Source organism: Camellia sinensis, chromosome 9 (genome assembly GCF_055761805.1).
Source record: "Camellia sinensis isolate YWXY chromosome 9, ASM5576180v1, whole genome shotgun sequence".
Taxonomy (NCBI): Eukaryota; Viridiplantae; Streptophyta; class Magnoliopsida; order Ericales; family Theaceae; genus Camellia; species Camellia sinensis.
In genome coordinates this window covers 27,061,391-27,088,342 of record NC_138969.1, presented here as the reverse complement: position 1 = coordinate 27,088,342, position 26,952 = coordinate 27,061,391, and the positions used below count along the sequence as shown (strand labels likewise).

At 32.2% G+C, this 26,952-nt stretch overlaps 2 protein-coding genes across 6 annotated transcripts; one reads left to right on the top strand and one right to left on the bottom strand.

Moving 5' to 3' along the window:
• Window positions 1-5,316: 5,316 nt before the first annotated feature.
• LOC114306684 (uncharacterized) lies at window positions 5,317-17,070 on the top strand. 4 transcript variants are annotated; one of them, XM_028251974.2, is made up of 7 exons: window positions 5,318-5,852; window positions 10,089-10,200; window positions 11,664-11,756; window positions 13,907-14,104; window positions 15,132-15,239; window positions 15,728-15,970; window positions 16,794-17,070. In XM_028251974.2, exons 1-6 carry the CDS (start codon window positions 5,482-5,484, stop codon window positions 15,959-15,961), a joined length of 1,116 nt encoding a protein of 371 aa, XP_028107775.2. In that variant the 5' UTR covers window positions 5,318-5,481; the 3' UTR covers window positions 15,962-15,970; window positions 16,794-17,070. The 4 variants fall into 4 exon arrangements, with proteins under 4 accessions (XP_028107776.2, XP_028107775.2, XP_082742504.1 ...); XM_082886378.1 differs by having other exon boundaries at window positions 13,877-14,104; XM_028251975.2 differs by lacking the exon at window positions 15,132-15,239 and having other exon boundaries at window positions 5,317-5,852.
• A 1,985-nt stretch (window positions 17,071-19,055) lies between these two features.
• LOC114298659 (glycolate oxidase 1-like) lies at window positions 19,056-26,231 on the bottom strand. Of its 2 annotated transcripts, none has more exons than XM_082886380.1 (12): window positions 25,791-26,231; window positions 24,150-24,310; window positions 23,772-23,896; window positions 23,150-23,196; window positions 22,894-22,971; window positions 22,317-22,441; window positions 21,798-21,864; window positions 21,642-21,704; window positions 21,255-21,324; window positions 21,054-21,154; window positions 20,397-20,501; window positions 19,056-19,777 (listed from the first exon to the last, which is right to left on the bottom strand). In XM_082886380.1, the coding sequence occupies exons 2-12, from the start codon at window positions 24,287-24,289 to the stop codon at window positions 19,592-19,594; spliced, it is 1,107 nt and encodes a 368-aa protein (XP_082742506.1). In that variant the 5' UTR covers window positions 24,290-24,310; window positions 25,791-26,231; the 3' UTR covers window positions 19,056-19,591. The 2 variants fall into 2 exon arrangements, with proteins under 2 accessions (XP_082742506.1, XP_082742507.1); XM_082886381.1 differs by having other exon boundaries at window positions 25,689-25,875.
• Window positions 26,232-26,952: the final 721 nt, after the last annotated feature.

Sequence of the window (26,952 nt, the reverse complement as noted above, 5' to 3'; positions counted from 1 at the left end):
AATATACATGTATTAATTATAGTGGAGTGGAACAATTTTAAAAGTGAATTATAAAAGTTAAAGTTTAATTCACGGTTAGCAAATTGAACGGTGTAGAATGTTGTAAATCAGTGCGGTTTTAGCGAATTTGATAGTATTTTGCACAGCCCTATCTGTGGTAATGTTAGTTATGATATTATTTTATTTATGAATCAAGAGTTCTTTGGTTATAACTGAATTTTTTTTAGTTACAACTCTCATAATATTTAGTTATGCTATTTATGATAATTAAATTCACAAATAGCCTAACTTGCATATGGTATTTGGACTTGATGGGTTTATTTTGAGACTGGCTTTGTTTGGAAACAACCTAAATAAGTATATATTTATTTTTTTAAGTCACATCAGCTTTCTACTTTTTATGCACATCTTTTTATAAAAATTCAAGAAATCACTAAATAAGTAAATCTCAAACCACCCCTAAATCCAAACCGTTTACTTAGATTCATTGGGCAGAATATTTTTTTAAAAAATAACATGATTGAATATCGATAGGTATATATTTAAATCAAATTTGTATTATAAAAATAATAATGTTAGAGACTTCAAATGTTTTATCAAACACTCAAATTATGGGTCCCACATGAGTGTGAGTCTCATGCTCATGTGAGTGTTTGGTAATTTTTTTTTTTTTTTTTTTTTTTTTGTAATTTTTTTTATTCCTAGCATTGTTTTTAGAAAAAATAGATGACTATTCTTGAAATTATAATTATCATTCATTTTTGTAAAACAAATGTGATTCAAATATATAGTTACTAATGTCCAATTATCTTATTTTTTGTATGAATATTCTACTCAATAAATTTTAAAAAGTAAACGTTTCAAATCACCGAAGTTAACCTCAAAATTGATCTACCATGCCCAAACACTCACCCTTTTAATATAATTAGATTAGATTTTAATAAAATTTTAATTTATATAATAATTAATTGATATACACATAAAAAATTAATAAAATAAATTATCTATCTATCTATCTATACTATTATTAAATGAAAGTCTAAATTGGTCTAGTGAAACCTTCTTCTCCTCATATCATATGACAACTTTATATATGCTAAAATATAAAAAAAAAAAAAAAAAATTATTATATATAGCGTAAGTTAGTTTTGAACCCGAGACTTTGGGTTTTATTAAGAAAATACTTATCACTTAAGCAACATACATAAAATGATATTAAATTCTTTATTATTTGTTTTTATTATTAGTTATGTGAATTGCACACACATCGCGTGTGCCACCCGCTAGTTTAAATTACTGAAACAAAACTCGTAATGTCAAAACCCGGCGAGATCCATTTTACATTAGGAAAATGCTATAGGTTCCAAATTTTTTATCCAATGAATGACTAAATATCTCACATAAGTGTAGGGTCCACATGTGAGATATTTGGTCAATCATTTAGTAAAAAAATTTAATATTCCTAACATCACCCTTTAAATTATGAGTATCAGGGGATAACATTCCACGTCGGCCAATAGAACAAATAATTGCCTAAACCACGTTGCTAGATAAGAAAGAAAACATGAAAATGCCCCCGCATAGGCTCATTTCAAAATCCGTTTTAATAATTTAAATTGTTCCTATTTTAAAGTATATTGAGTAGAATATATTTATAAAAAATTAAATTAATTAGATATCGTTAACTATTTTTCAAATTACATTTGTATCTACAAAAATAAATGATAATTATGATTTAAAGTATAAAAATGAATACACATGTGAGTGGATGAAAGGGTTAACGATATTCGATCACCTTAAGTTTTTGTAGATTCGTTCTACTCGATATATTCTAAAATGTGAACCGTTCAAATTATCAAAATGGATACCGAAATAAGCCTATATTGCTGGACAACAGTGGCTGTTGTGCACTTAGGGATGGCCACGGGGCGGGTTTGCCATTCCCCGCCCCCGCCAATACCCGATACTTATGGATATCCGACCACATTTTAAATAGTAAAAAAAATTAAAAACCATTTAAATTCTTAACACACTAAATAATTTTTTTATTTTCATATGTATAAACAGTGAGCCTTTTAAAATTAATATTTATTTATATTTAAACAAAATCATAGACTTTTAATATTACGTTCTTATATCCAATTATATTATATATATATATATATATATACATATATTATTAATTATATCGGGCCGGGTTTGGATTAAGGAAAGCGATACTCGCCCCTGCCCCACTTTCGTTGCAGGTGACCAAAACATAATTCATCCCGCCTCACATAAGTGTCGGGGCGAGTAAAATCCATCCTATTCGAGCGGGTATGAACAAGCCCCATGAATCGCATTTAAATAGCCATCCCTATGGGCTCTAAAATAAAAATGAAGTTACACTGACCACGTGGAGACTTAAAAATGAGGAAATAACCACGAATGGTGACATAAAAAAAAAAAAATACAAAATCATAAAAAAAACATATCATTTTAATTATTAAAGTGTAAAAATTTTATCACTTATTTATACTTTTTTTTTCTTGTTGCTATTGTGCTGCTATTCCCCGTATAAAATTGATTTATTTATTTATAAAGAAATTTCCACAATTATATTAAATTTAATTTTAATAAGATTAAAGTGATTAAAATATTATAAAAATAAATAACATAAAATATATATATGCCATTTATAAAATAGATAATAATATTATTTTTATGAGAGATTGACCAATAATTCTCATATTTTGAACTTGTAATCCATATAGTCCCATATTTTTTCTTATAATTAATTTAGTCATTTTGGATGTGTAATGACTCATTTGCCCACCATATTGAAGTGTTACATTTAGAAAAAGTACATTAAAGAGTTTTTTAGTGTCCAATTATACCCGCCATGTTAAGTGTCACATTTGGGAAAAGTACAGTAAAGAGTTTTTAATTTTTTTAGAGTGTTACATCAAACTCGCTAAGTTGGAGTGTCACATGTCACGTTTAGGAAAAATATACTAAGGAGTTTTTAATTTTTTTAAAGTGTCACATCAGACCCGACACGTTGTCACGTTTGAAAAAAAAGTACACTAAGAAGTTTTTATATTTTTTTTTGAAGTGTCACATCATACCTATCACATTGTCACGTTTGAGAAAAGTACACTAAGGAATTTTTATTTTTTTTGAAGTTTCACATCACATTGTCAGATTTGAAAAAGTATACTAAGGAGGAATTATTTTTTTTAGAGTAAAAATTTTGGAGTATTACATCATACTCGTCACGTTGTCACATTTAGAAAAAGTACACTAAGGAGTTTTTAATTTTTTTGGAGTGTCACATCATTAGAGTGTCATATTAATACCTATCACATTGGAATATACATCATATCTGTCACATTAATAAAATGGTATAACTGTCTACCAAAACACTACCAAAATAAAAAATATGACCACATGGAAAGAAACTCTCCACTAATCCAGATCAATAGAAAAAACTTGAGACTAATTGGAGTATTCATTTGTAAGATATGATTTATTGGTAAATATCTTAATTTTTGTTTACATTATTAACAAATTATTGATAAAAATAAATCAATTAGGATTATATTTGAATGATAATAATCTTGAGGAGGAATAAGAATATGATTTCAATTCCTTTAATTTTACGATTTAAAATGAAGTGAAATGAGGAAGTGATTAATTATCTATTTCAACCGTAATTAGATTCTAAAACTAAATAGAAATAGATAGAATGTTAATTTGTTAAATTATCTCCTATCCTTCACCAAATTTTTTATCAAATGTAAATTTGATGAAAATGAGGTCCAATTCTTTCATCAAACTTGAATCAAATTAGGGAGAATCAAATTTTTCATCAAATCAAAAATTAATCAAATCTTTCACGTGATTTTCAATAAACCTTTTTCAACTTAAGTTTCATGAAATTGTTAAAAGATGAAGATTGGAGTTGGATTTTTTCACCAAAATTTAAATAAATAAATAAACCAAATAAAATCAAATTTTTTACTCAAATTTAAATGAAAGAATTGGAATAACTCATATAAAATCAAGCCTTTTTACTCAAATTTAGGGATTGTTTAGAATGATCTAAATAAGTATATTTTTTTTGACTTTTTACGAAAAAATGTGTAAAAAATTAGAGAGATGATGTGATCTAAAAAAATAAAAAAGTATGCTACCGTAAGTTATGCCAAACAAGCTCTTAGAATCAAATTAGATGAAAATTTTGATAAATAATTACAGATGGTCTTCGTAAAATTATATTACACCTAAAAGAATCATCACAGCTCAATCAATTTGAACTTCGGACATTTCCCTCACCACACCATTAAGTGTGGCATATAATATTTGATTGTAACTTTTTTTATTTTATTTTAATTATGGTGCTCATACAATAAGTTAGGACACTTGTAATAATAAAACTCACAAATGTCATGATTTCGGGGAGAATTCTAAAATACACACCTTTTATCATCTGCACATTTAGTTATGTCATTTTTTTTTCTTTAGTTATGATCAATTTTTTTTTTTTTTTTTTAAGATGTTTAACTATACATGTTGAATATGACTTATATATATATATATATATATATTTTCATTTCTTCTTTTATTCGTCAAATGTAGGATTGGACATAGAGTTATTCGATTCGTGAAACCCACCAAACCTAAACTGCCTGCACTTATTTGGACGATTTCACAAAATCGTTAAGGTCAGATGCGAGTTAGGATTTTCCTATTTTACGAGTTGCGGGTGAGTCATAGGTTTTACCCACATTCACCCGCCCGCATCTTTATACATTTTTTTAAAAAGAAAAATCTAGATCGTCAGATTTTATTATAAGTTTTGTAGAAGGAAAAGATAAAGTTAGTGGCAAATTTTTTTCTATCTCATAATTCTTCTCAGCATTTGAGTTCTCTATTGTGTTTGGACAAAATTTCAAGGTTTGTTTCGCAAATTATTTTCTTTGTGTCCTATACGACAAAATAGGTGTATAAAACATAATTTTTTTTTCCTTTTTCTCGTGAAGAAAATTCTTAGAAAGAGCATTAAGATTTTCTATGAAGATTGAAGATTAAATAAATTATATGATTTTTATTTTCTATGGAGTTTACGAGTTTACAAATATTTTTATTTTATTTTATTTAATGGATTTGAATGAAGTTTGGCAATAATTTATTTTGGTTCATAACTAGTTATTATTATTGCATTTTGACTTTTGGATAAATATAAAAATTAATGAAGAATTATTTTTGAATAAAATTAAGAATTTGAATAATTTTACTTTATTTATGTTATTAGGGACTGATAAATGAATTTTTAAAAGAAAAAGTTCAATCTTCAAATTGCCACTCGTACATCCACAAATTATGCCTACACAAATTACAATCCGCACATAATTGTAAATTTAATTTTTCGCAAACATGTAAACTGAGCCAAACCACAAACCAAATTCTCAAAAATCAATCCGCGAACCCCCTAGACACATGTTTGCCGTAGTCTTACCCCCATTCCATAGTCGCATCTTATCTTCTGAGTCCTGGGAAGTGCACCCAGATAAAATGGAAATACTCTTTCTGTTGTGCTCTGGGCTCTCCACATTCTTCACATCCTTCCTTCTCTCTCTCCTCCTTCCCTTCCGCTCCCTTCTCCGCCGCCGTCCCACCTCCGCCGCCGGAGTTGAACCGGTTTCCCTCTACCAAGGCACCGTCTGGCACGAGCGCCGCCGTCCCCTCTGCCATTCTTTCCGGTACTCCGCCCGCTATGCTCTCATTGACCTCGACGGCGCTCCCCACCCTCCTCCCAACCATCTCTCCGCCGATGACTGTCGCTCCCTCGCCCAAACCAACGGTCCAGTGTAAATTCATTTACTTACTCTTGTTTTTTTATGTAAATTATTATACAATTCTTCTTTATAGGGGTTGCTTCTTTTGGATTTGAATTTGAATTTTGCCATATCAAGGTCAAACTACTGTTCTTTCAGTTTAATTTGAAGTACAATGCACCACACCCACACACACAAAAAAGGGGCAAATACTCATTTGCACTTTGCCCTTGAATTTCAAAACTCTACAGTTAGTCCTCTTACACTATTATCTTATTACAATAACCATTTTTGTTAGGATTCTATTAGGAATTTACAGAAAGCACATTACACATTTATTAAATTTTTAGAGGAGTAACGCCTTTATCTAGTGATACTGTTTACACTTTGTTACTAAGATTAGAGAGACAAGGTGCAAATGAAATCACTAGAAAAGAGTATTATTATTCTAAAACAATCAAAAAGGGGTATTATTATCCTAAAGATTCAATAAATGTATCATTTGCTTTTCACATGATATGATTTTTTTGTAAATTTATAATAGAATTCTAACAGAAAAGATTAACTGTAATAAGATAATATTTTGAGGGGTTAACCGTTGAGTTTTGAAGTTTAAGATAATTTAAGGGTTTACTGCAATTTGCCCAAAACAAAAAAAAAAAAAAAGTGGTTTTTGGGTACACAAATTTGTACTAGTAAAAATGAAAGGGATATTTTAGAGTAAATTACACTTTTTAAGTATGGCCTATTTCTTGGTTTGGTCCTTAAATAAAAAGATTCTCTCACTTGAGTCTCTTGATTATTTCTCTAAATTATTTGTTATTTCTTACTGTGGTCCATTTATCAACTTCCTTACGGTTAAGAGCTAATTTAGAAATTTCAAAATTTATCTCACTTTGACCCTTAAAAATTAAGTTTTCTTGCTTTAGTCTATAAAACCACCCCAAGCCCACCTGCTCTCAAAGTCCAACTCTATATAGAACTGATGAAAATAAAAAATTACAATGGAGCTGCGTCATTTGAGGAGCAAAAGAGGTTGAGAATCTGAGTGTGGATGCTAGTGGAGGAGATCGGGTGGCGGTTTGGGATTTGGGAGGTGGCTAGTTGTGGGGATGGGGTGAGGAAGGGAAGTGGTTGGTTATGGGAGTGGGGTGAGAAGGTGCATAGAGGAGGGGAGAGAACGGGAAAGTGAAGGTTCAAGTACCATGAGACAACATTTTAGTGGATGATGTGGTAAGTGATTGGGAGAAACATAATATATATATTTTTTTGTTTGACGAATTTTTTTGGGGCTTAGAGACCAAAGTATGAACATTTTTTTCTCAAAGATTTAAATTGGAATGTGATGGTGGCTTCTTATGGGATTGGTCAAGGACAGATGACAGTATGGAACATTCTTTTGTGGCTTGAGGTGCAAGATTGAGAGGTGGACCAATTGGTAAATCTTTTGAGTTTTCTGTATAGGGTGCAGTGTGGGGAAGTTTTTTTTTTTTTTGGGGGGGGTGGGGGATTCTATGGTGTGGGCTTGTCCGAAGGCCAAAGGTGTTTTTTGGTAGCCTTGTATCATCGTCAGCTTGTGGGAGGGGCAGGGGGGTTGTTTTCTTGGAAAAGAATTTGGGTTACAAGGTCTCCTTCTAAGGTTGCTTTCTTTGTATGGACAACAGTTTTGGGGCATCTTTTGACTACGGACAACTTGATTCGACATCAGCATATTCTGGTCAATTGGTGCTGTATGTGTTGTGGAGTTGCAAAAACGGTGGATCATTTACTTATACATTGTTCTATAGCGGCTAGGCTTGGGGTGTTTATTGTGGGTTTGTTTGGGCTGGTTTAGGTTCAGCCGAGGTCAGTGGTGGAAGTGCTTCAGAGTTGGAGGGGGGTGAGAGTTTGGAGGCAAAGACGTAAGGTGTGGTTGCTTGCTGCTTGTTGCTTAGTACTTAATGTGGCTGATTTGGTTGGAGCATAATAGACAAACTTTTCAGGAGATTTCTCATCCAATGTCTTGGTTGGAGGATAGGCTATTTTTGGTTCTTCATAGTTAGGTCATGTTGTCGGTGGATCCTGATGTGTTGGCTTTTATAGATTTTGTAGATGATTTGATTTATTAGTTTGTGGCCTTTTATGGGCTTTAGTTTTATATTCTTAGCATCTCCTTGATACTTTTTATAATATTTGATTTATTTATCAACAAAAAAGAAAAAAAGGTTATACTATAGGGGGTACAAGTGTAATTTATTCTATTTTTTTCACAAAAGTATAGGGACTAAAGTGGACAGAATTTAATAGTTTAGGGACCAAAGTGAGGGCATCTTTTCTTTAGGGACCAAAGTGAGAAAAGTGGCATACTTTAGGGGCGAAAGTGTTATGTATCCAAAATTTTGTAGAACTGCTTTAAGGCCAACAATACTTTATGAGATGTAATGTTTGGACTACTATTTTATAGAACCTCTATAAGACAAGCGATAGTTTACAAAACATAATATTGTGTTACTAAGAAAACAACATATTCATAAAATGAGTATTGTTGAGATAAGAATGTTTAGATAGATGTGTGGTAAGATTTGGAAAGACATAAATAACATTTCTATTTTGAGAATATTCGTGAATGATAAAGAGTAATACCAGTTGAAGACCTGTAAAAAACAGATTTAAGATGATCTGGTAATATAGAACGAAGGTCAAGAAGAGTGAGATGATCACTGTAAATGTAAATGTTAAGAAGAGAGAGACTTAAATTGATATAAGATGTGGTAGTAGCTAGCTAAGAAGCAAATATACATGATAGACATGGACACACAAAATTTCAAAAAATGCAGGATAAGACATGTTGGGGACATGTACAAAATATATAATTTTATATATTTATTATGTCATATTTTTAAATATTTAATATGTATTTTATGTCAAATATTTAATTTTATCAAATTTATCGACCTTAAGGATGCGATTTTAGTAAAATTATAAGTTTTAATTTTTTTTGAAAAAAATAGTCCTCAACGTATCCGCAACATGTCCTAAGTGTCCCAGTATGTCTGACACTTGTATGTGACCTCCAGGGAGGGGTCCATGCTTCATAGGATTTATTTAATTTAATTGAACTTATAAGCCTTTGACAAAATGTAATGGAAAATAAACAATTCTTGTTTTTTTTATTTGCCAAATAGTTTCAACCTTTTCACTTCTTATATGCAAAACTGCACCGAACATGTTTACAATTTATTGAAATCTTATTAAGCCAATAATTTAAAAAGCTATAATCTAAAAAAACTAGTTTTAAGTGTTGCCAAATGAGCCATTGGATAATGAGATTCTTCTAGGATGACTATTACTAGTTGTTTTATGTAACAAAAGATACAATAGGTTACAAATTATAGTTCTGTTAAACAAGGAGCTAATAAAAATTTATAGTTTGTTTGTTATTGTTGCAATCCAATGATGACAATGGACTATCTAACACCCAAATGTACATTGTCATACATTTTATAGTTTAAGAACATGATGTCGAGTACATTTGACTTGGGTCGTCAAATTTTTTCATGAGTTTTCACTCATTGATACAGAAGTACAAAACTATACTACTACTTTAGTTAGTGTAGTAGGAAGTTCATCTGTTGTGTATTCATCATTATATGTTTACCTACTTATTTCTGTAACTGTATTAGGACTTTGAAACAAAAACCATTCCAACTTTGAAAGGAAGTCCTTGCTTTCCTTTTTCAGCATTAACTTGTTCATTAGGGTAAATTACACTCACCTCCCTTGAACTTTCGAGAAAGACTCACACTTTTGACATAATTACACTGACTACCCTTTTAGTAATGTTAAAGCAACCGAAAATAATTCAAATGGTAGGTAGACACTGAAATAAACAAATATAAATATATTTTAGTAAAAATGAGATGACAACATAATTTTTTCATCCGTACAACTAATGAATTATTGATGAAAAAGAGCCATGAATAATACCTCAAAGGAGATGGTATAATTATGTCAAAAGTGTGGGGGTAACTATAATTCTTTCAAACCTCAGGGGAGGTGAGTATAATTTACCCTAATCATTATGTTTAGATTTTTTTTTCTTTCTAATGTTTTCATACTATTTCATCTTCTTCTTCTTCTTCTTCTTCTACTCCTTCTCCTTCTTCTTCTTCTTCTTCTTCTTCTTCTTCTTCTTCTTCTTCTTCTTCTCTCTCTCTCTCTCTCTCTCTCTCTCTCTCAGTTGTGTTGTGGTCAAGTTTCTTTAAGCTGATGGTTTGCCTTATTTCACAGTTTCCTACTGACAATTCCTCCTAGTGTGGGGTACGATAATAATCCATTGAGCTTGTATTACTGTTATGAGGTAGAAGGCTTTACCAAAATTTTGAAGCAATGCATTGCTGAGGTATGTGATTCTATTATTTTGACTATTTTTTTTTTGGTAAATTACACTGTTTACCCCTGTAGTTTGACCCAAATTTCACTTTGGTCCCTATTGTTTTAATTCTAACAATTTGGTTCCTACACTTTAAGCCTAGTTTCAATTTGGTCCTTTTGTTCAAATTGGAGATTGAAATTACCAATTTTGGGACACTTATTTTGTTAATTTCCTAAGGTGTACAAGAAGGACCAAATTGAAACTAGGCTTAAAGTGTGAGGGACCAAATTGTTCAATTTGAAACAATAGGGACCAAAATGAAATTTGAGTCAAAATAGAAGGGTAAAAGGTGTAATTTAGCCTTTTTATTTCATTCATTTTGTCAGGCATGCAAAGTTTTTCATATATCCTTAGCTCAAATTTATACATGCGCAAACATTTCAAAATGAAATGGAAAGCTGTCTAATTATTTAGATTGGAAATTCAACTGGGTGATGACTTGATTGCATGAATGAAATGATTTCATTTTGCAACTTGTCTGGCCCGTTGCTTATGATTTCTTATACCATTTAAACTTAATTAGTGGAAACAAAACTTTGAGTATGATTTTGTGGTATTTTGGTAGAAATTTGAAATTTCTAATTTTCAATACAAGTTCACGTACAATTGATACTATCTAATTATTAATGAAGGAAACTCAAAAGTAGGTAGGTAGATTCAGTGATATAAAGTTATGAACTATGGAATGCTAGTATGACTTGCAGACATCAAACAGTAATTAATGACTGAACATCTTGATATCGGAATCTTCTCTTTATCGTGGCATAAAAGAATTTTGTTATTTTTTCATGCAATTATTTTATGATTCAATCTTTAAAAATATTAAGAAGTTACATCCGTCATATGAGGAGAGCTCACCAGCCAGATAGTGGCATATTTTTTCTGCTGAAAAGTTAATCCATCCAACAAAAAGTGTTCTGCTATTTTTTTCCTTTTAACCTGATGGATTTGTATATGGCAGCAGGCATGTCCCTACACATTATTTTATGCTATTACTAGTTTCATGTCATGCGTGACTTGGACAGTTCAAAACTGGACTTCGCAAATATTGAACTGTCAACATAACACTTCCAAATTTTAAACTGACCTTTTTGTACATTTTGAACTGTCAGCAGCATCATCTCTCAATCTTATCATTGTTGGGAATTTTCTTTCTTGATCAGAAATCTGCTGCCTACATTTTTTTGTTGAAATCTGACAGGTTGTGACGGAGCTAATTTCCCAAGTGCTGTGCATGTATTGGCATGCTCATTAAACTAAATAATTTATATAAATGGAAGAAATTATGTTGCTAGATAACTTATGCCATGATTTTGTATTAAAATTTCCACTTATAAAAAATGATTGAGTATTAAGTTTTATACTAAACTTAGAATTTTATATGCAAGTTGTCAGTTCTTGCTAACAGCAGTGGTGCTTTCTGATTTTAGGTGACTAATACACCATGGGGTGAAAGAGTATCATTTTTGTTCGATCCTACTACTGATCTAGTTGCAAAATCACTACATGTTAGTCCATTCATGGTAAGGTTAAGTGATTGCTTGGCTTGTATACTATTTGTTTCCTTCCTTTGTTGCCATTTTGCTTTTACCTTTTGAGTAATTAACATGATGGTTCACAATATGAATTGTATATAATGTGGAATTAATATGATATGCAGATATCTCTTTGCACTCTTGATATTTCAGATTCAGTTTGTTTACATGATTGCTTATGTACTTCTGATTCATACTTCAATAACTTAGGCCCCCCTTTTTGTAATCTCATCAATACCCCCATCAAACTTAATAGTAATTTGAATTTGGGCATATCATGCTTTCTTTAATAAACACAACAAGAAATAAATAAATAGTTACATTGCTCATCTTCTAGCTTTCAGCCACTTCTGTGCGTTTACAGTGGCAGCAAAGTTTTTTATTTTATTTATCATTATAAAACTGAGGTGCTAGTAACTCTATTTATTTGACTAATATATAAAATAAAATCATGAACATCATCTACCAATTGCTAGACACAGTGCTAGTTGAGTGATTGGTCAGTTTCCAATTTAAGAAACATGAATATGGACACAGGACGTGGACACTTTTTTGGGTGAATACAGGACATGGACACGATACAGTATGAACTTGCTGACAGGACCAATTTAAAAAAGAAGTGTGAACAAAAACTTCTAGTGGCTATTTAAAATCTGTTGTCAAACTAATTGGAAGTTTTAGGCTTTCAGGTTCCTAAATTTAAAAAGCTCAAAGATGGAGGGATTAGTATGTCACAATTTTATTTTATTTTATCTAATAATTGGCTTTCAAGGTTTATATATATGTATATATATTTTTAACTTGTATGCCCCCAAGTGTTCAAAGTGTGTCAAGTTTTAAAAAGATTTTTTTTTTTAAATTGGGCTACATTATGTGTCCAACATATGTCATGGTGTGTACGAGGAGTGTTGGTGTCTGACATGGGTTTGACACAGTCATTACACCTTCTTAAAAGTGTCCATGCTTCTTAACTGGGAGTTGATTTTATTGATTCAGTCAGTTGGGTTAGAAGATGTCTAAAACATGTTTGAGATTGGTGTACTCACCATGAACTTTTTGCTATTCCATTATCTCCTTGTCAAGTGAAAGCATCAACACACTGGATAACCAATGCCTACAGTTATTCATATATCTCATTAACAATATTTTCAAATTTATTGATGCATTAGTGTAACTAACTTAAGCTGTTGGGAGTATGATTCAAAGGGACTGTTTTAAAATGAAGGACTTTAAATTTGAATAATCAGATGCACTTGCATGTTTTGGAAACTTCAACTTTGAACTATTGAGCCTTCTTTGTTCTGCAATGAGGTTACTTTTGGAATTTGGAAAAACCAACTTTGTTATCCTTCATAGAAGACAATCTATTGTTATATTTCTGTTAATGGATCACCTGGTTTCATATGGCATGGTTATTTGTTGAAGTTCTACAAAAATCTGACCATTTTTCATCCTAAAGTTACAAGTCACGGTGCTGGTTAATTAGACCTCAAACTAGGTATGAAGGCAAGTAAAAAAAATTCTTGACAATTGATGTGGTTGATAATGTTGTGGATGGATCTAAGCCCTAAATTTGAAAGGGTGCTGTTTATGAGGCACTGTGCCTGACTTACCATCATGATTTGGCACACAAAAAGGAGAAATTCAAAGGTTTATATATATATATAGAAAACTTTGTATCTGATTTTTTTTTTTTTTGATAAATTGTGTATCTGAATTATTTTATACAACTGATTTGATTGAAGTGAGCATGGGCATGTATCGTGGAATGACATTTAGAACAGTTAAAGAACGTGTTCGCTTTTCGTAATGGGTGGTACTTGTTCTTTCACACATGGCACTTGTTCTTTCACACATACATGAACCACAATAAATTTTTGGTTCTTAGACACCAAATAGCATGGTACTTTTTGTGACTGTATATGGTATGAAAATATAGGAATTTTAATTAAAGCTATTAGAATTATCAAAGAGATGGGATAAAAGGGCCATTTGTGTGTGAGAACTGCACCACTTATATGAAATATGTATTGAACTGTCATGCATTATTCGAAGGGATGCTGTTTTTTTATTTACTATTTTTCTCTGTATGTCCATCTGCATTCTAGTCCTATAAATGTGATGAGACTGAAATGCAGGACATGCTTGGGAATTGGAGCATGAGAACAAATGCACCTGGGGATAATATATTTGTAACAATTTCAGTTCGACATCCCAAGCTTGGTGATTATTTCACAGCTTCCTTAACAGGCAAAAGAATCTCATCATCTGCAGCTGACCATGCATTGTTCTTCTGGTTAATGCCCCATAAAGTTGCACTTGCAATATACTGGGAAGTAAGTGCTTTGGTTTGGCTTTGGATCTTCCCATCAATCCTTAGTCTGCTAGTCTATTATTCACCTTTAGATAATCCAGTTATTCTAGAAATTTCTGTAAACCAAACTTTAATGATAACAATATTTATATTTAAAAAGTGAATATGTAAATAAAACAAATAAAAAAAACTTACTAGGGTAAGTTAGACTCAATTCCAGGGGAATTATGGATGCTTGGGAAAATATTGATGACTATTGTGAAAATGATAGTGAAGTAGGACAGCTTGCTATATTTTCAGAATAGAGGTTATTTGACAGCCTAAACAATAAGTAATTTAGGGTTTTAATGGTTAAATTAAAGGCTAATAGGTGGGGGAAGAGATTATAATTGATTTGGGGGTGATAGGATAGGGTTTTTAGGCTGAAAAATGTACTTTTAGAGAGATTTTAATAGAAACTTTTCTATGTGTGCAAAGAAGAAAAAGAAGGAGAAGAAGAAGAGAGGGAAAGAGGTGCTTCACCCTCGCAAGGGTTAGGCTAATCACACACAAACACAATATCAAATTCTCATAATATCAACTCTTGTATTGAATCATTGTGATTACACATATATTTATAGGCAATAGACTCCTGTTTCTAATTACTATGCCTTAAATTTGGAAACTAAGATTATAACTTTCTATTTCACTTCAATTATAATAGGAAACTTTGATGACTTCTAATTCTACTCGAATCTTGACATGAATTCAAAATAGGAAATTTAGACCTTTTTGACCACTAAGATTATTCTAAACATAATAAAACTCATATTTAATGACCCATTTAATAACTTGACCAAAAATAAAACCCATTGGCGACCCCTACAACCCATGTCCAACTAACTATTAAAACGTACTATAATGACATAAATTTGTTAGCAACGTTTGAAATTAGAATAAATACAAATAAATACTAAAAATTATTCCAAAACTTCAATTCTTGATGCCCTATACATGCTTCATTTGAAATTCCAACTTTGCCTTTTTCTTCTTTCTATGCTCGCCTTCAGATGGTCTGCAAAAATTGTGTTTGGTTCGTACTGAAAGCATCCTTGAGAGGCTTGGACCTCATGTTGCCTGTGGTGCAAACGTCTATGGGAGGCAATGGTCTGAGAGAAGTAAGGCATTGCCACATTAATTTCAAAACTTTGATCAAGATAGACCAGTTAAAATGTACACATCCAAACATATTTGTACAATTTAACATTTATCTCATCCAGTTGAATCATATTTTGATAGTGCAAGGCCTTACGGTCTAATACAAGGTAAAAAGTAAGTGATTTTAGGCAAAAAAATTAAAAAATCAAACAACTAAAAAAGAAAAGCTTTTTTTAATGTAATTTAAACGTTAGGGCAACATATTCCATGGAATTAAGGTTTTTGGACCCAAAAAAAAAAATTATTTGTGTTAACAGTGGCTAGTTGAAGCTCTAGGTTCCAATGTTGTGAAGCGGTTGGTAGGTGAATCATACGTAAATTTTTCATTGAGTGGGACATATGCTTACGATCAGTTTCAATTTAGGAAAAAATTGGATCTAAAGAAATAGAATGCTGGCACTTTGGCATTCGATCACATTTCCAACCCATTGACAATATGTTTTTGTAGGCTCTCAAGCTCTGGTGGAAAGGTGTAGCATTCATTCAGCATCCAAGGTATGCCAATGTGGGATATAGGCAAGAAGCACTGATACGTGACATGAAACTTCAATGTTGCCCGGCATTTTCACAAGATATACAAAACCATCAACCACTTGAAGGAAGTGATTCCGATTTGTTGAAGGACAAGAATGGGAGGAATCGTCGGTTCACATGGAGAGATGCTAAATGGCCCTGGTGCTGAATACGAGCAGTAAGTCTCTGTTTCCCATTATTTTATCATGAGTAATGGCTAATTATACTTTTTGTTTTCTATTCCTGCTATAAGAAATGACGTCGAGGATTGTGAAGGTGGTGGCTGAGTTGGTTGTGTTCAGGTGGTGGCTGCTATTGGCGGCCATGGTGGATGGGTTTGCAGTGAGAAAAATGAGAGAAGAAGATGCCGGTACATGGGTATGCAGTGGGGTGGAGGCTGCTAGGCCGTGGGGGAGGAGGGAAAAAAAGAAAAAGAAAAATAAAGAAGAGAGCGAGGAGATGGGAGATGGAGTGCAAGTGGGCTAGTGCGGTGTAAGTAGGAGTTGGGGGCGTGTGAATTCATAAATAAATAAATTACAATTGTTACATAATTTTATCATTCAGGTTAGTTGCATGTTGTCACATTTTGCATTTGAGACTTTACTTGCTTGGACTACAGGTGAGTGGTTATGTCTGCTATGTATTTTGTCAAAACTACCCCATTGACATTTTTACCAACTTCTTAATTTGAAAGCATGTTTTAAAATAAGATCTTTATGTTCATTGTGAATGCATTATAATTGCTTGTTAATTTCGTATTTCTTTCTTATTATCTTCTCATAATGTTACCGCACGGAAATGTTCATTGTTATGATACCCATTGTTGGACATGGTCATCACCATTCACATGTGATAGTTGTGCTGTAGTCATATGCATAACTGTCTACAATATGTTCACCCTTTTAATTACTTTTAAAGCTCTATTTTAGAACTATATTTATTATTGCAGGACATTATCATTCATTGAGTTGTGAGCTCATCATCCCTCGTTATCATTTCAGGTGAACATGGTGAGCATTAGGAGACAATAACAGCTTTGGGAACCAGTTCTCATGAGACCTCAATAAGACCATGTGAATGTTTATTGTCATCTGTCATGTTAGAACTTCTCATTATGCAGATTGAATTTATTCTTTTAGAATAATGTTATACAAACGGAAGAATTCATATAGAATTTATGTTGTACAAAATGATGTGGCTAAATATGTACCTTACGATTTGTGTGGGGTTGTTTGTGCCTCTTTACCGTAACTATTTTATAGAGATGTTCTAGACTAATGATTCTATTTGGGAGACCTTGTCATTTTGAGTTGATAGGTTAGGCTTTCTTGTTTCATGGGCTAAGGCTTTGTGGTACACGCTGGTCATGACACCTCTTAAACTTGTGTTTGGAGTTGGAGTAATAAAGTTTTTGGGTTACCTGGTTACGCAACAGGGAATTTGAGACAAACTTTGATATGATTAGTGCTATACAAAACATCCAAATTTCAAGAATGGTGATCAAAGTGTAAAAAACTTGGGAAAGGGGTTCACACTAAACCATTTCATAAGTCGTTTTTTTTACTACGTGCCTAACCATTCTTTTAGTTTCTAAAGTCGAAGAACAAATTTGGATGGAATGAAGAATGTAATAGGAAGCCATGGCAATAGTACAATAGCACTGTGTATATATATACTCGGCATTTAACAATTTAAAAGAAAAAATTAATAAAACAAAACAATAAGTGGGATTACTGAAAGTTTTTCAAAAAAAAAAAAAACACCTAATGATATTTGAAGGTCTTCTTTCTGTTCCCATTGAAGCATTAGTAAGTACAATAGGTCATACTCAAATGTTATAAGATATAAGTAAAGATTTCTTCAATCGTAACCAAAATAATAAGTATAATAAATCATAATTAACATTATAATGAGTCATAACCAAAAAAAATTTCGGTCATAATTAAAATAAAAATCATAAGAAGGTTATAACTAACACTACAAATAATTAAGGGTGCAACTCGGACGGATTGTGACTTGCCCAAATCTAAATTGTAACATGAGATTGTATGTTCAAACTTAACTCGAGTTGCCCGAATAGCACATAGATTTTAATTTTTTTTTTTTAGGTAAATTTTTAATTTGTTAAAATTATACTCTATTTACATTGTTTTTAAAAAATCATTAATAATACCAAAACAAATAATTGGTAGTCTTTACAATTTCAGTGAGTAAAAAAGAAAAGATTTTGTATTGTATTGCTTGTGTATATAATATATATTTAATATGATTTAATGATCTAAATTACTTTAATATCATGTAATGACTAATAATTTATATTATATATATATATATATATAATTTGGATTCGGATTGCTCAAATTAGTTGATGTTTTTGTACAAACTCGTCCAAATTTAATCCGAACTTTTAAATTTTTACTATATAATATATTCAATATGATTTAATAATTTAAGTTACTTTAATATCATGTAATGACTATCATTTATATATATTTAACATTTTATATATCTATATATAATTCAAATTTTGAGTTGCTCAGATTGTTTGATGTTTTTGCGCAAGTCCGCTCAAATTTAATTTGGACTTCTAAATTTTTATCCAAATCTGTACCGAATTCAAAAATATCTTATCCAAGTCCTAAAAAAATTCAGAATGGGCCTAGATTGAACCCACTCAAGTTACAATCCTAGTTAGCAGTGAGGAGGATAGTAAAAATTTGTTTTTGAAAACAAACACATTTTCTTCACCACAAGGTAAGGGTGTTCCTGGTTCAGTCGTGGCCAAAAAATTTCTAATTTGCCATCCGTCTGTCGGATGGACGGATTGACAAAATTAATCTACATCCATTCGCCGAATTGACAGATGCAAATTGAGAGAATTTGCGGATTAACAGATGAATACGAATCGGTTTGGCGGTTTAAACTTTTACAAATTTTGAACATAATACAACTTATCAACATTTTTTTTAGATAATAATCCAACTCAACATAACCAAAAGATTATCAAATAAATTGTCAAATAACAATAATAAATACATATAAGAAAATCTTGCATTATCAAAATTATTTCATTACTTTCTTTTTTATTCAAAACTATTTCATTTGATTTTTTTTTAAAAATGACAAAATTAAACCTTATTTTTTCACACAAAAATATCAAATATCAACCTTTGCCATTTGATAAAAAGATTTTCGAATTAAAAACAAATTGAAAACATAACAGAATATCTAAACTCTTTTTCAATTGAAAACACAACAGAATGTCTAAACTTTTTTTTCAATTGAAAACATAAACATAATATCTAAACAAATTGAAAACACAAAGTCTTACAAATTACTAGGAGTGCTTGCGATTTGACAGTTTAGTTGCAGCCAAAGCAACCTCAAATCCATCATCGGTCCAAAACTAAATGGATTGAAAAAATCAATCCGCAACCGTTCATTCGTTATCATGCATCAGTCCAAATTGCGACAGATCAGTTCAATTCGGTCAATTTGGATAAATCAAAATATCCGCTGCTCACCCCTACCACAAGATGGAATGGAATGGAATACAACAAGAAGAAGAAAATAGTTTATGTAAATATAGATAAAAAAAAAAAACATGAAAACAGGTTATGTCTCTATGAATTGAACCAATAGAACCACGCCAAGAAGCAGGAGAGTTTGATTAAAAATCCAACCGGTGAATTTCAAGATGCTATACTGATAAGGAAGTCCTTCGGTTGAATATCAGATCAAGAGCAAGTTTTGACCAAACATCCACTCAACATGCTTGAAAATACTGTAATCAATATCTTTACATCCGGGGTGCAATATGTGAAAGATCCCAGGGGGCCACGATGTGGTTGCGGGTGATCTCCTTGAGTGAGCGGCAACCACTTAACGCCATAGTTAGCTCAAACTCATCTCGGAGCATTTGGAGTACTTTTCTTACACCAGCCTCACCATCGGCAGCTAATGAGAACACTACTGGCCTTCCAATCTGAAAGTCATCACAAGATCAAAGAGTTGAAATTTCTACCATTTTGTGCCATTTAGTCTCAGAAAATTCAAGAATGAATGGCCATGAAAGAAGTTTTATGAGAAACTCTGACATCGTACATTTCTATGCAAGGTTGATTTGACTTTTATCTCTTAAACTCTTGCCATATTTTTTTCCTTTTATTTCATCTTTAGTTCTTTTTATTTCAGTTCATGTGGTCCAATTGAAGACGGTTGTCAAAATCAGTAACCGCTAAAGCCTAATTTGATAGATAAAAAGGATTTTTTCAGAATTTAAATAAATTTAAGTGAGGGCAGCGAAAGGGGGCGGATGAGGGAGGGGAAGGGTGAAAAAGGAGAATGTTTGGTTATAAGGTGCAAGTTGTCTAATATAGTGCAAGTAAGAAGGATATTTCATTATATAATGTAGGTCGTTCAAATGGTAAAAATACATTTTTGCCCATTAAGTTAGACTTCCACCATTACTGATTGGGATTGGCATCTCCATTTGGACCATATGAACTATAGTAAGAAACTGTAGGGACTAAATAAATACTCCATTTGCTATGATCATCAGAAGTTCCTTCTTGAATTTGCTAATCAAGGTCGTATTCACTTACAAATACTCCAGATGCTCCAAGAGCCAATGCTTTGAAGACATCTGTCCCACGCCGGACCCCACCATCCACAAAGACAGGAACTCGGCCTTGCACAGCTTTAACAACCTGCCAGTTGCCTCGAAGAGATGACAATGTATCAGAATTACACAAATGGCTTTCAAATGTGCAACATCATTAAACTTTTTGCAGCGTATCGACAAGTTAGAAGGGAAACCACTCAGCAAGGAGAAAAGCTTGATGATTCAAGAATTTTGTTGAGATAAAATATTGTCAAAAGAAGTATGAAGAAAGTGACTACAAACAACACTCATATGAACTTCAGGTATAAATTGGATGAGTTATGAAGAGCAAACAAAGTTTTTGAGGGAAAAATAAGGGAATTGTTTCCCTTTCTAAAGTCTGTATCACTGGGAAAAGAATGAGGAAGCTACACAAAGTTAAAAAGAAATAAAAACGACTACCACGTGTGTTGTGCAGAAATCAAACAGTTCCAATCACAAAAAACAGCAACAAGAAACAATCAAAAGACACAAAAACAAGATCTATGTGGCTCAGCAATGTGCCTATGTCATGCAATAAGGATTACAAAATTTTAAACCTTTCAACTCTATAGTGAATTATAGAGAACACCAAACACGTGAAAACAAACAGATATACCTCTTCCAAAGCCATAATTGTTGCAGGGACATAATCAAGTTGTCGAGCTCCATGATTCGACACAATTATTCCTGCGGCTCCAGCTAGTACTGCTAGACTTGCTGCATTATTTTCCAAAAATGTGGACTACATTGATGAGAACATTAGCAAGTAGGACCTCAAGAAGGAAAAGAGAACTCATTTTATCACTATCTTGCTTACCATCGTCAGCAGTTAAAACACCTTTCAATAGGATTGGTAAATGGGTGATCGTCTGAAGCCACTTTACATCCTGTCCAAAATGCCAAAGAAAAGGGGTCTATTTTTGGTTATTTTTTCACTTTTTTGTTTTCTACTTACATTTTCTCAGATTGTTTTTGACAAATTTTTTTGAAAATAACTCACATTTTAGGAAACACAAAAAATTGTTTTTCGAAAAAAAAAAAAAAAAAAATCGCAGAAGAATGAGAATGATAAGAAAATGGTGGGCATTTTCAAACATTTCTTTGTTGTTTCTGAAAAAAACAAAAAAAAAAAAGCCCAAGCATTTCAAATGATAACTTTTCAACTAAAGTTCAAGAAATCTCACACTAGAAAAAGAGACCTCACCTTCCAGTTAAGAGACTGGTTAGCTTGTTCGGCAAGATGTCTGGCTAGTCCAGAGTCATTGGTCTGCATGATCACCAGGAAAATTTGTCATGGGCAAACACAGTTGATAAATAAAAACCATCAGTCTAGAATAAGTCAATCATTTATGTCATTCACCTTATCTATCTTCCGAACATCTAATCCCTCAGAGTTCTTCAATGTCAAATGTGATGGCAAACTAAATCTGTAGTCAAATCATAAATCGTTTTTGTTAAAATAGTGAATTGTGGATTGTATCGTGAACCGTTAGATTCACTTTATTTAATATATAATATATAATTTTATATACATATATCCATATAAAAATCCACAAATAGTGTTTAAAATGAAATAAATATCAATATAATTAAATTGTATACATGTATATACATATAAAATCACGTAAATCAATATAATTAATTGATCTCTTTTCTTCTTTATTTTTCTATTTTGGGAAAACGATGTCATTCCATGCAATTATCAAATTATGAATCGCATGATTCTAACAACAATGTCCATAGGATAACCCACATAAAAAAATTAGGACATAAAAAACCTCTTGTAGTTTAAATAATAATTAGGCAGAGAAGAAAGACTTAACCAAGTCTTTTAAATTGTTGGTTTTAAACAAAATTGAATTTTTCGGTTTCAATTCACCTATTCTTAATATCAGCTTCTCTACGGCCAAGCCTTGGAGTATCCACAGTGAGAGCAATTGCCTTGAAGCCAGCCCTTTCAGCTCTTCTAATAAGTCGTGCAACCACATTTCTGTCTTTGATCATCTGAAAGAAAAGTGGGTAGTATGAGATGATACGAATTTACAAACATATTAGAAATCCCAACCCATTAACAACATTAAGAGCCCTAAATAATGTGGAGTTCTCAAATGACTGGAAACGCAATGAAAAAATGAATGAAGATACTGGATAGAACATATTTAGGAAACTGTATCTAGGATTTAAGCATTTAGGATGACCGTAGTGGGCAGGTACTGGAATTATTGGAAGAATCCATAAATTTCAAAGATAATTTAGAGTTGAGCAATTATTAGATGCACCATTTCAATTTCAGAGGTTTTTTTTTTTGTTTTTTTTGGTAGGTAACTCTATAGTTCTTAACCATATGCAAACTGGGATAAAGTATTGAATAACTGAAGCTTTTCTAACATAAATCAGGATTTTAATACATTCTCGTTTCAAAGATTAGAAACAGTAGAGATGAATTCTCTACTTACATAGAGCTGGAAAAAGTGAATGCCAGGTCCTGTAGAAGCAACTTCTTCAACACTGGAAGTAGCAAGCGAGGACAATGTCTGAAACAACGAACCATGCACAAGTGAATTAAAGAGGCACATTACACGGTAATAACAATTAAACTTGCTGTAGCACCAAAACCCAATTGATCCTCAAACAAAATCCAGAACTATGGAACAAACTGTAAGACATTAAGAAATTCAAATAAAAAGAAGTAACGAGGATGAGAAACGGAACCATAATTGTGCCGGCAGCAGATGCTGCTCTTGCTGTTGCAACCTCTCCTGCACCAGAATTAAACATTTGGGATTAAATATATGTGAAAAGGTGAAACAATAAACGAGTTCCTTCTCTAAATGTTTATGATAAGCACGCATAAAAAATTCACACCAACTATAGAGTTTGGCTAAAAAAAAAAATAATCATAGCAATTTAATAAAGGTCATTAACTTTAGTTCAGTGCATTGCTAAGATGAGAATGCTAAGGTGGATGTGTGGCAAGATTAGAGTATATTCGAGAACGGATAGGAGTAATACAAATAAAAAATAAGTTGAGAGAGAATAGATTGAGATGGTTCAGTCATAAACAACGGAGACTAACAAAGCCAATAATGAAGAGATGCAATAAAGTGACGGTAGATGGTAGTGTTAGGGGAAGGGGTAGACCTAGATTGACATGGACCGATGTAGTAAATAGAGATATGAATCTCTTTAATTTGACTAACGAAATGGCCTTGGATAGAGTTGAGTGGAAAAGAAGGATTCATGCAGCCGACCCCATTTGACGGGACTTAAGGCTTGGTTTGGTTTGGTTTATCTTTAGTCTAGTGCACAAATTCAATGAAACAGGGGCATATACCTTCAGGGTGGGCCATTTTTTGCATAGCTGTTGGAGCAATCATGATTGGCATTGAAATTTTGAAGCCCAACACTGTTGTGGTCATGTCTATCTTGCTTACATCAATAAGAATACGAGGTCGAAACCTATTTTTTGAATGAAAAATTATACATTTAGAGAGAAGCACCAAAATCAAACCTGAAATAAAAGCTCTACCACTGATCATGGCCTACAAAAAAAATAAATAAATAACGGTGGAAATTTGACTTTTGACATGGTTTGTTCCTAATATTTGTAGAAAGTAGAAAGCAATCCCACGAATCACCACAGAGAGAGAGAGAGAGAGAGAGAGAGAGAGAACTCTGCAAGGAGTATACAATTATTAAGATAAGAGCTTACAAAATCCTTGAGAATGCATTCCGGTTCTCTTGGAGAGTCCATTGGTCCTCTGCACCAGATGCATAATAGTCATAAATCATCTTTGGCAATTTCTCCTTTGCAATGGCCTCATATTCCACAACATTGGTGATCTGATCCATCTTTCCAATGTACTAGTTATGCTGTTCCAAGAAAGTTTGAAATAAATTCAAAAAATGGTGAAATTGGATCACACTACTTTCATTTCAAACTATTATGGAATATAGATATTTTTAATAAAATAAGATCATACCAAGGCCTTCTAAAGTAGATGGACAGAAAATGAAAGCAAAAGTACATTTTTGGATCAAAAAATGTCGACGTGAAAAGTAGAAGAGGAAAGCATAGACAGACAAAGGGAAAGGAGTTCAAGAAAGAACAGTAATAATAATGCAAGATTATCAAGGAGCACTAAAAAGCCCCCAAGCCCCACTAAAATAGTCCTAATCATATTGGCTCAACTAGGAGCTTGAATTTGAATGTGGGGTTAGTTGGCTAAATCCGGCAAATTCTACCGAAATCTTGTAAACTTCAATTGAATTACACTTGATAAAATGACCAATTTTTTACAAATTTCTGAAACCAATTTTTTCCCGAATTCAACCAAATATTCTGATTTTTCTGCTGAATTCTTCTCTCATTCTAATTTAGTTGTCTAGTTCACATCTAAACTTTGCCGAATTTATGACAATTTTCAGCAACATATGAAAGTTCCTACTTTCTTTGTTTCTGCCATTAGAAAATATAGTCCAGATTCTCGTCTATGGTTAAATAATGAAGTTTACTAGTGTAAAGTAACTTTCATATTGGTTCATGCAGGATAAGTAAGTTAATCACTTCTACAAACATAAACAGGATATAAACACCTCCTATGATGATATTAACTAAAAGAATCACAAAATAGGATTATATCATATAAAAAGTGGATGCACACATGATCCACTATATTTCTGTGAGAAAAGGATCATCTCACATAAAAAGTGGAAGCACACATGGTCCAATAAATTGTTAATTTTGGAATCAATTTGCATAAATGATCTTTGGTATATAAGACACCACTAGCTTGCTTTAAATAAATTGTTTTTTATTTTATTTTATTTTATCTTCGGTATATAACTTGGCTTAGGTTTTTTGGGTCATGTTCGTGGGCCGATTTTCTTTGGGTTACTTGGGGACAACAGGCAGTGAGGCAGTCATATTCTACGAAATTCATTGCCTCTTTCATAGAGGGGAACACCAATACATGGATATAATACACCTACCATTGTAACTATTGAAATTCCTCTTTCATGTTTGACCATCCATATAAAATTTTCGGTACCATGGAAAAGCAAGATCATCAGTACTCCAACTTGAGACATAACACAAACATGTAATCTTCAAAATCACGTCTCATGAAAAACCCAAAAGAACAAAACACACAGAACACACAAAAAGATATAATAAATTCTTAATTATTCCACATACAAGAAGCAATCAAAGAACAAAACTTCAAATCAAACAACCAAATTCAAATCATACCCAGATAGGGAATCTATCAAAACAACATCAAACACTTAAAATTGAAGTGCAAGCATGAATTTAAGATCAAAGAAACAGTGAAGGGTGTGTAGAAGAACAGACCTTAACCTCTTCTAAACAAAGAAATTGAGTGAAGCTACGAAACGCAAGGTCAAAATAGGCGTCGCAAACAAAGTGGAGAGAGAGTAGAGTGAGGACAAATGGTGGAGCTTTGTTTCTCTTAGGAATCACTTGGTTCGGCAAACTGTCACTCTAGTGCATATGATGAGACCAAAAGTAGACACAAATTGAAAATGAAAATTTTTTGGACTTTTTGTTGCGTCCGATTTAGAATGTCTTCGCTCTCTCAAGCTGGCAAACTTGAACTTTTTCAATTCCCCATTTGTTTGAAAGAACAATAATTGAGGTCCCACAAATTTGGATCAGTGGATCCCACATATATATATATATATATATGAATAGGTTCTGCATATAGCCGAAGGACCAAGATCCCTTTAGGGATATGGGGATCATCCTAAAGGGGCCCAAACATTTTCTTTGTTTGAAATTTAGGAGAGTTTTTGTTGAGTTTTTGTGAATTTATTACGGGCCATAATATAGATGGTTCAATATGTAAAATTTATCGAGTAATTTATTTTTGTAAAAAATCATATTAATTGGATATTGATAGTCACTTGATCAATCATATTTGTGTTACCAGTAAATATGATTTTTAAAATAAATATACTTACTATTGATACAAATATAATCTGATCAAGTGACTATCGATATCCGATCAACGTGATTTTTTTGAAAAAATAAAGTACTCGACAAGCCTTACACATTGAATGATTCAGATTATCGATGCGGGTTTTGTGATGGACTCATGGAGACCCAACAGTACTCTCCAATCCGACCTTTCCCTAAAATTTGTTTGAAAATTATAAACCCATTTAGATTGTGTTTGGTTGAAGGATTGGATGAGAGAAATGAAAAAAAAAATGTAATATCACTTTTTTGTTTGGTTATAATGGAAAATATTGAAGAAAAGAAAGTGAGAGGAAATTGTAATCTCATTTTTTGTCTTTTGTGTTCACTTTAGGCTTTTTCTTTCTCCATTTCCTGACTTCACCAAACATAACTTTAAATTCGAATTCTATCCGTTTTTTCTTATTTTCTTTTATTTCCCTTTCCTTTTCTATTTCCTCTGCAAATCTTCCAATCAAATACAGCCTTAATGGGTTGTTTCTTGAGAATTCTTTCAAAATTAAAATTATATTGGCGT

Coding starts and splice junctions, on each gene's coding strand:
- LOC114306684 (XM_082886378.1), top strand. CDS start 5,482: ATGTTTGCCGTAGTCTTACCCCCATTCCATAGTCGCATCTTATCTTCT. Junction 10,201..11,663: donor TGAAGCAATGCATTGCTGAG/GTATGTGATTCT, acceptor TTCTGATTTTAG/GTGACTAATACACCATGGGG. Junction 11,757..13,876: donor TACATGTTAGTCCATTCATG/GTAAGGTTAAGT, acceptor TCTGCATTCTAG/TCCTATAAATGTGATGAGAC.
- LOC114298659 (XM_082886380.1), bottom strand. CDS start 24,289: ATGGATCAGATCACCAATGTTGTGGAATATGAGGCCATTGCAAAGGAG. Junction 23,897..24,149: donor AATGCATTCTCAAGGATTTT/GTAAGCTCTTAT, acceptor TTCAAAAAATAG/GTTTCGACCTCGTATTCTTA. Junction 22,972..23,149: donor CTGCTGCCGGCACAATTATG/GTTCCGTTTCTC, acceptor TCGTTGTTTCAG/ACATTGTCCTCGCTTGCTAC.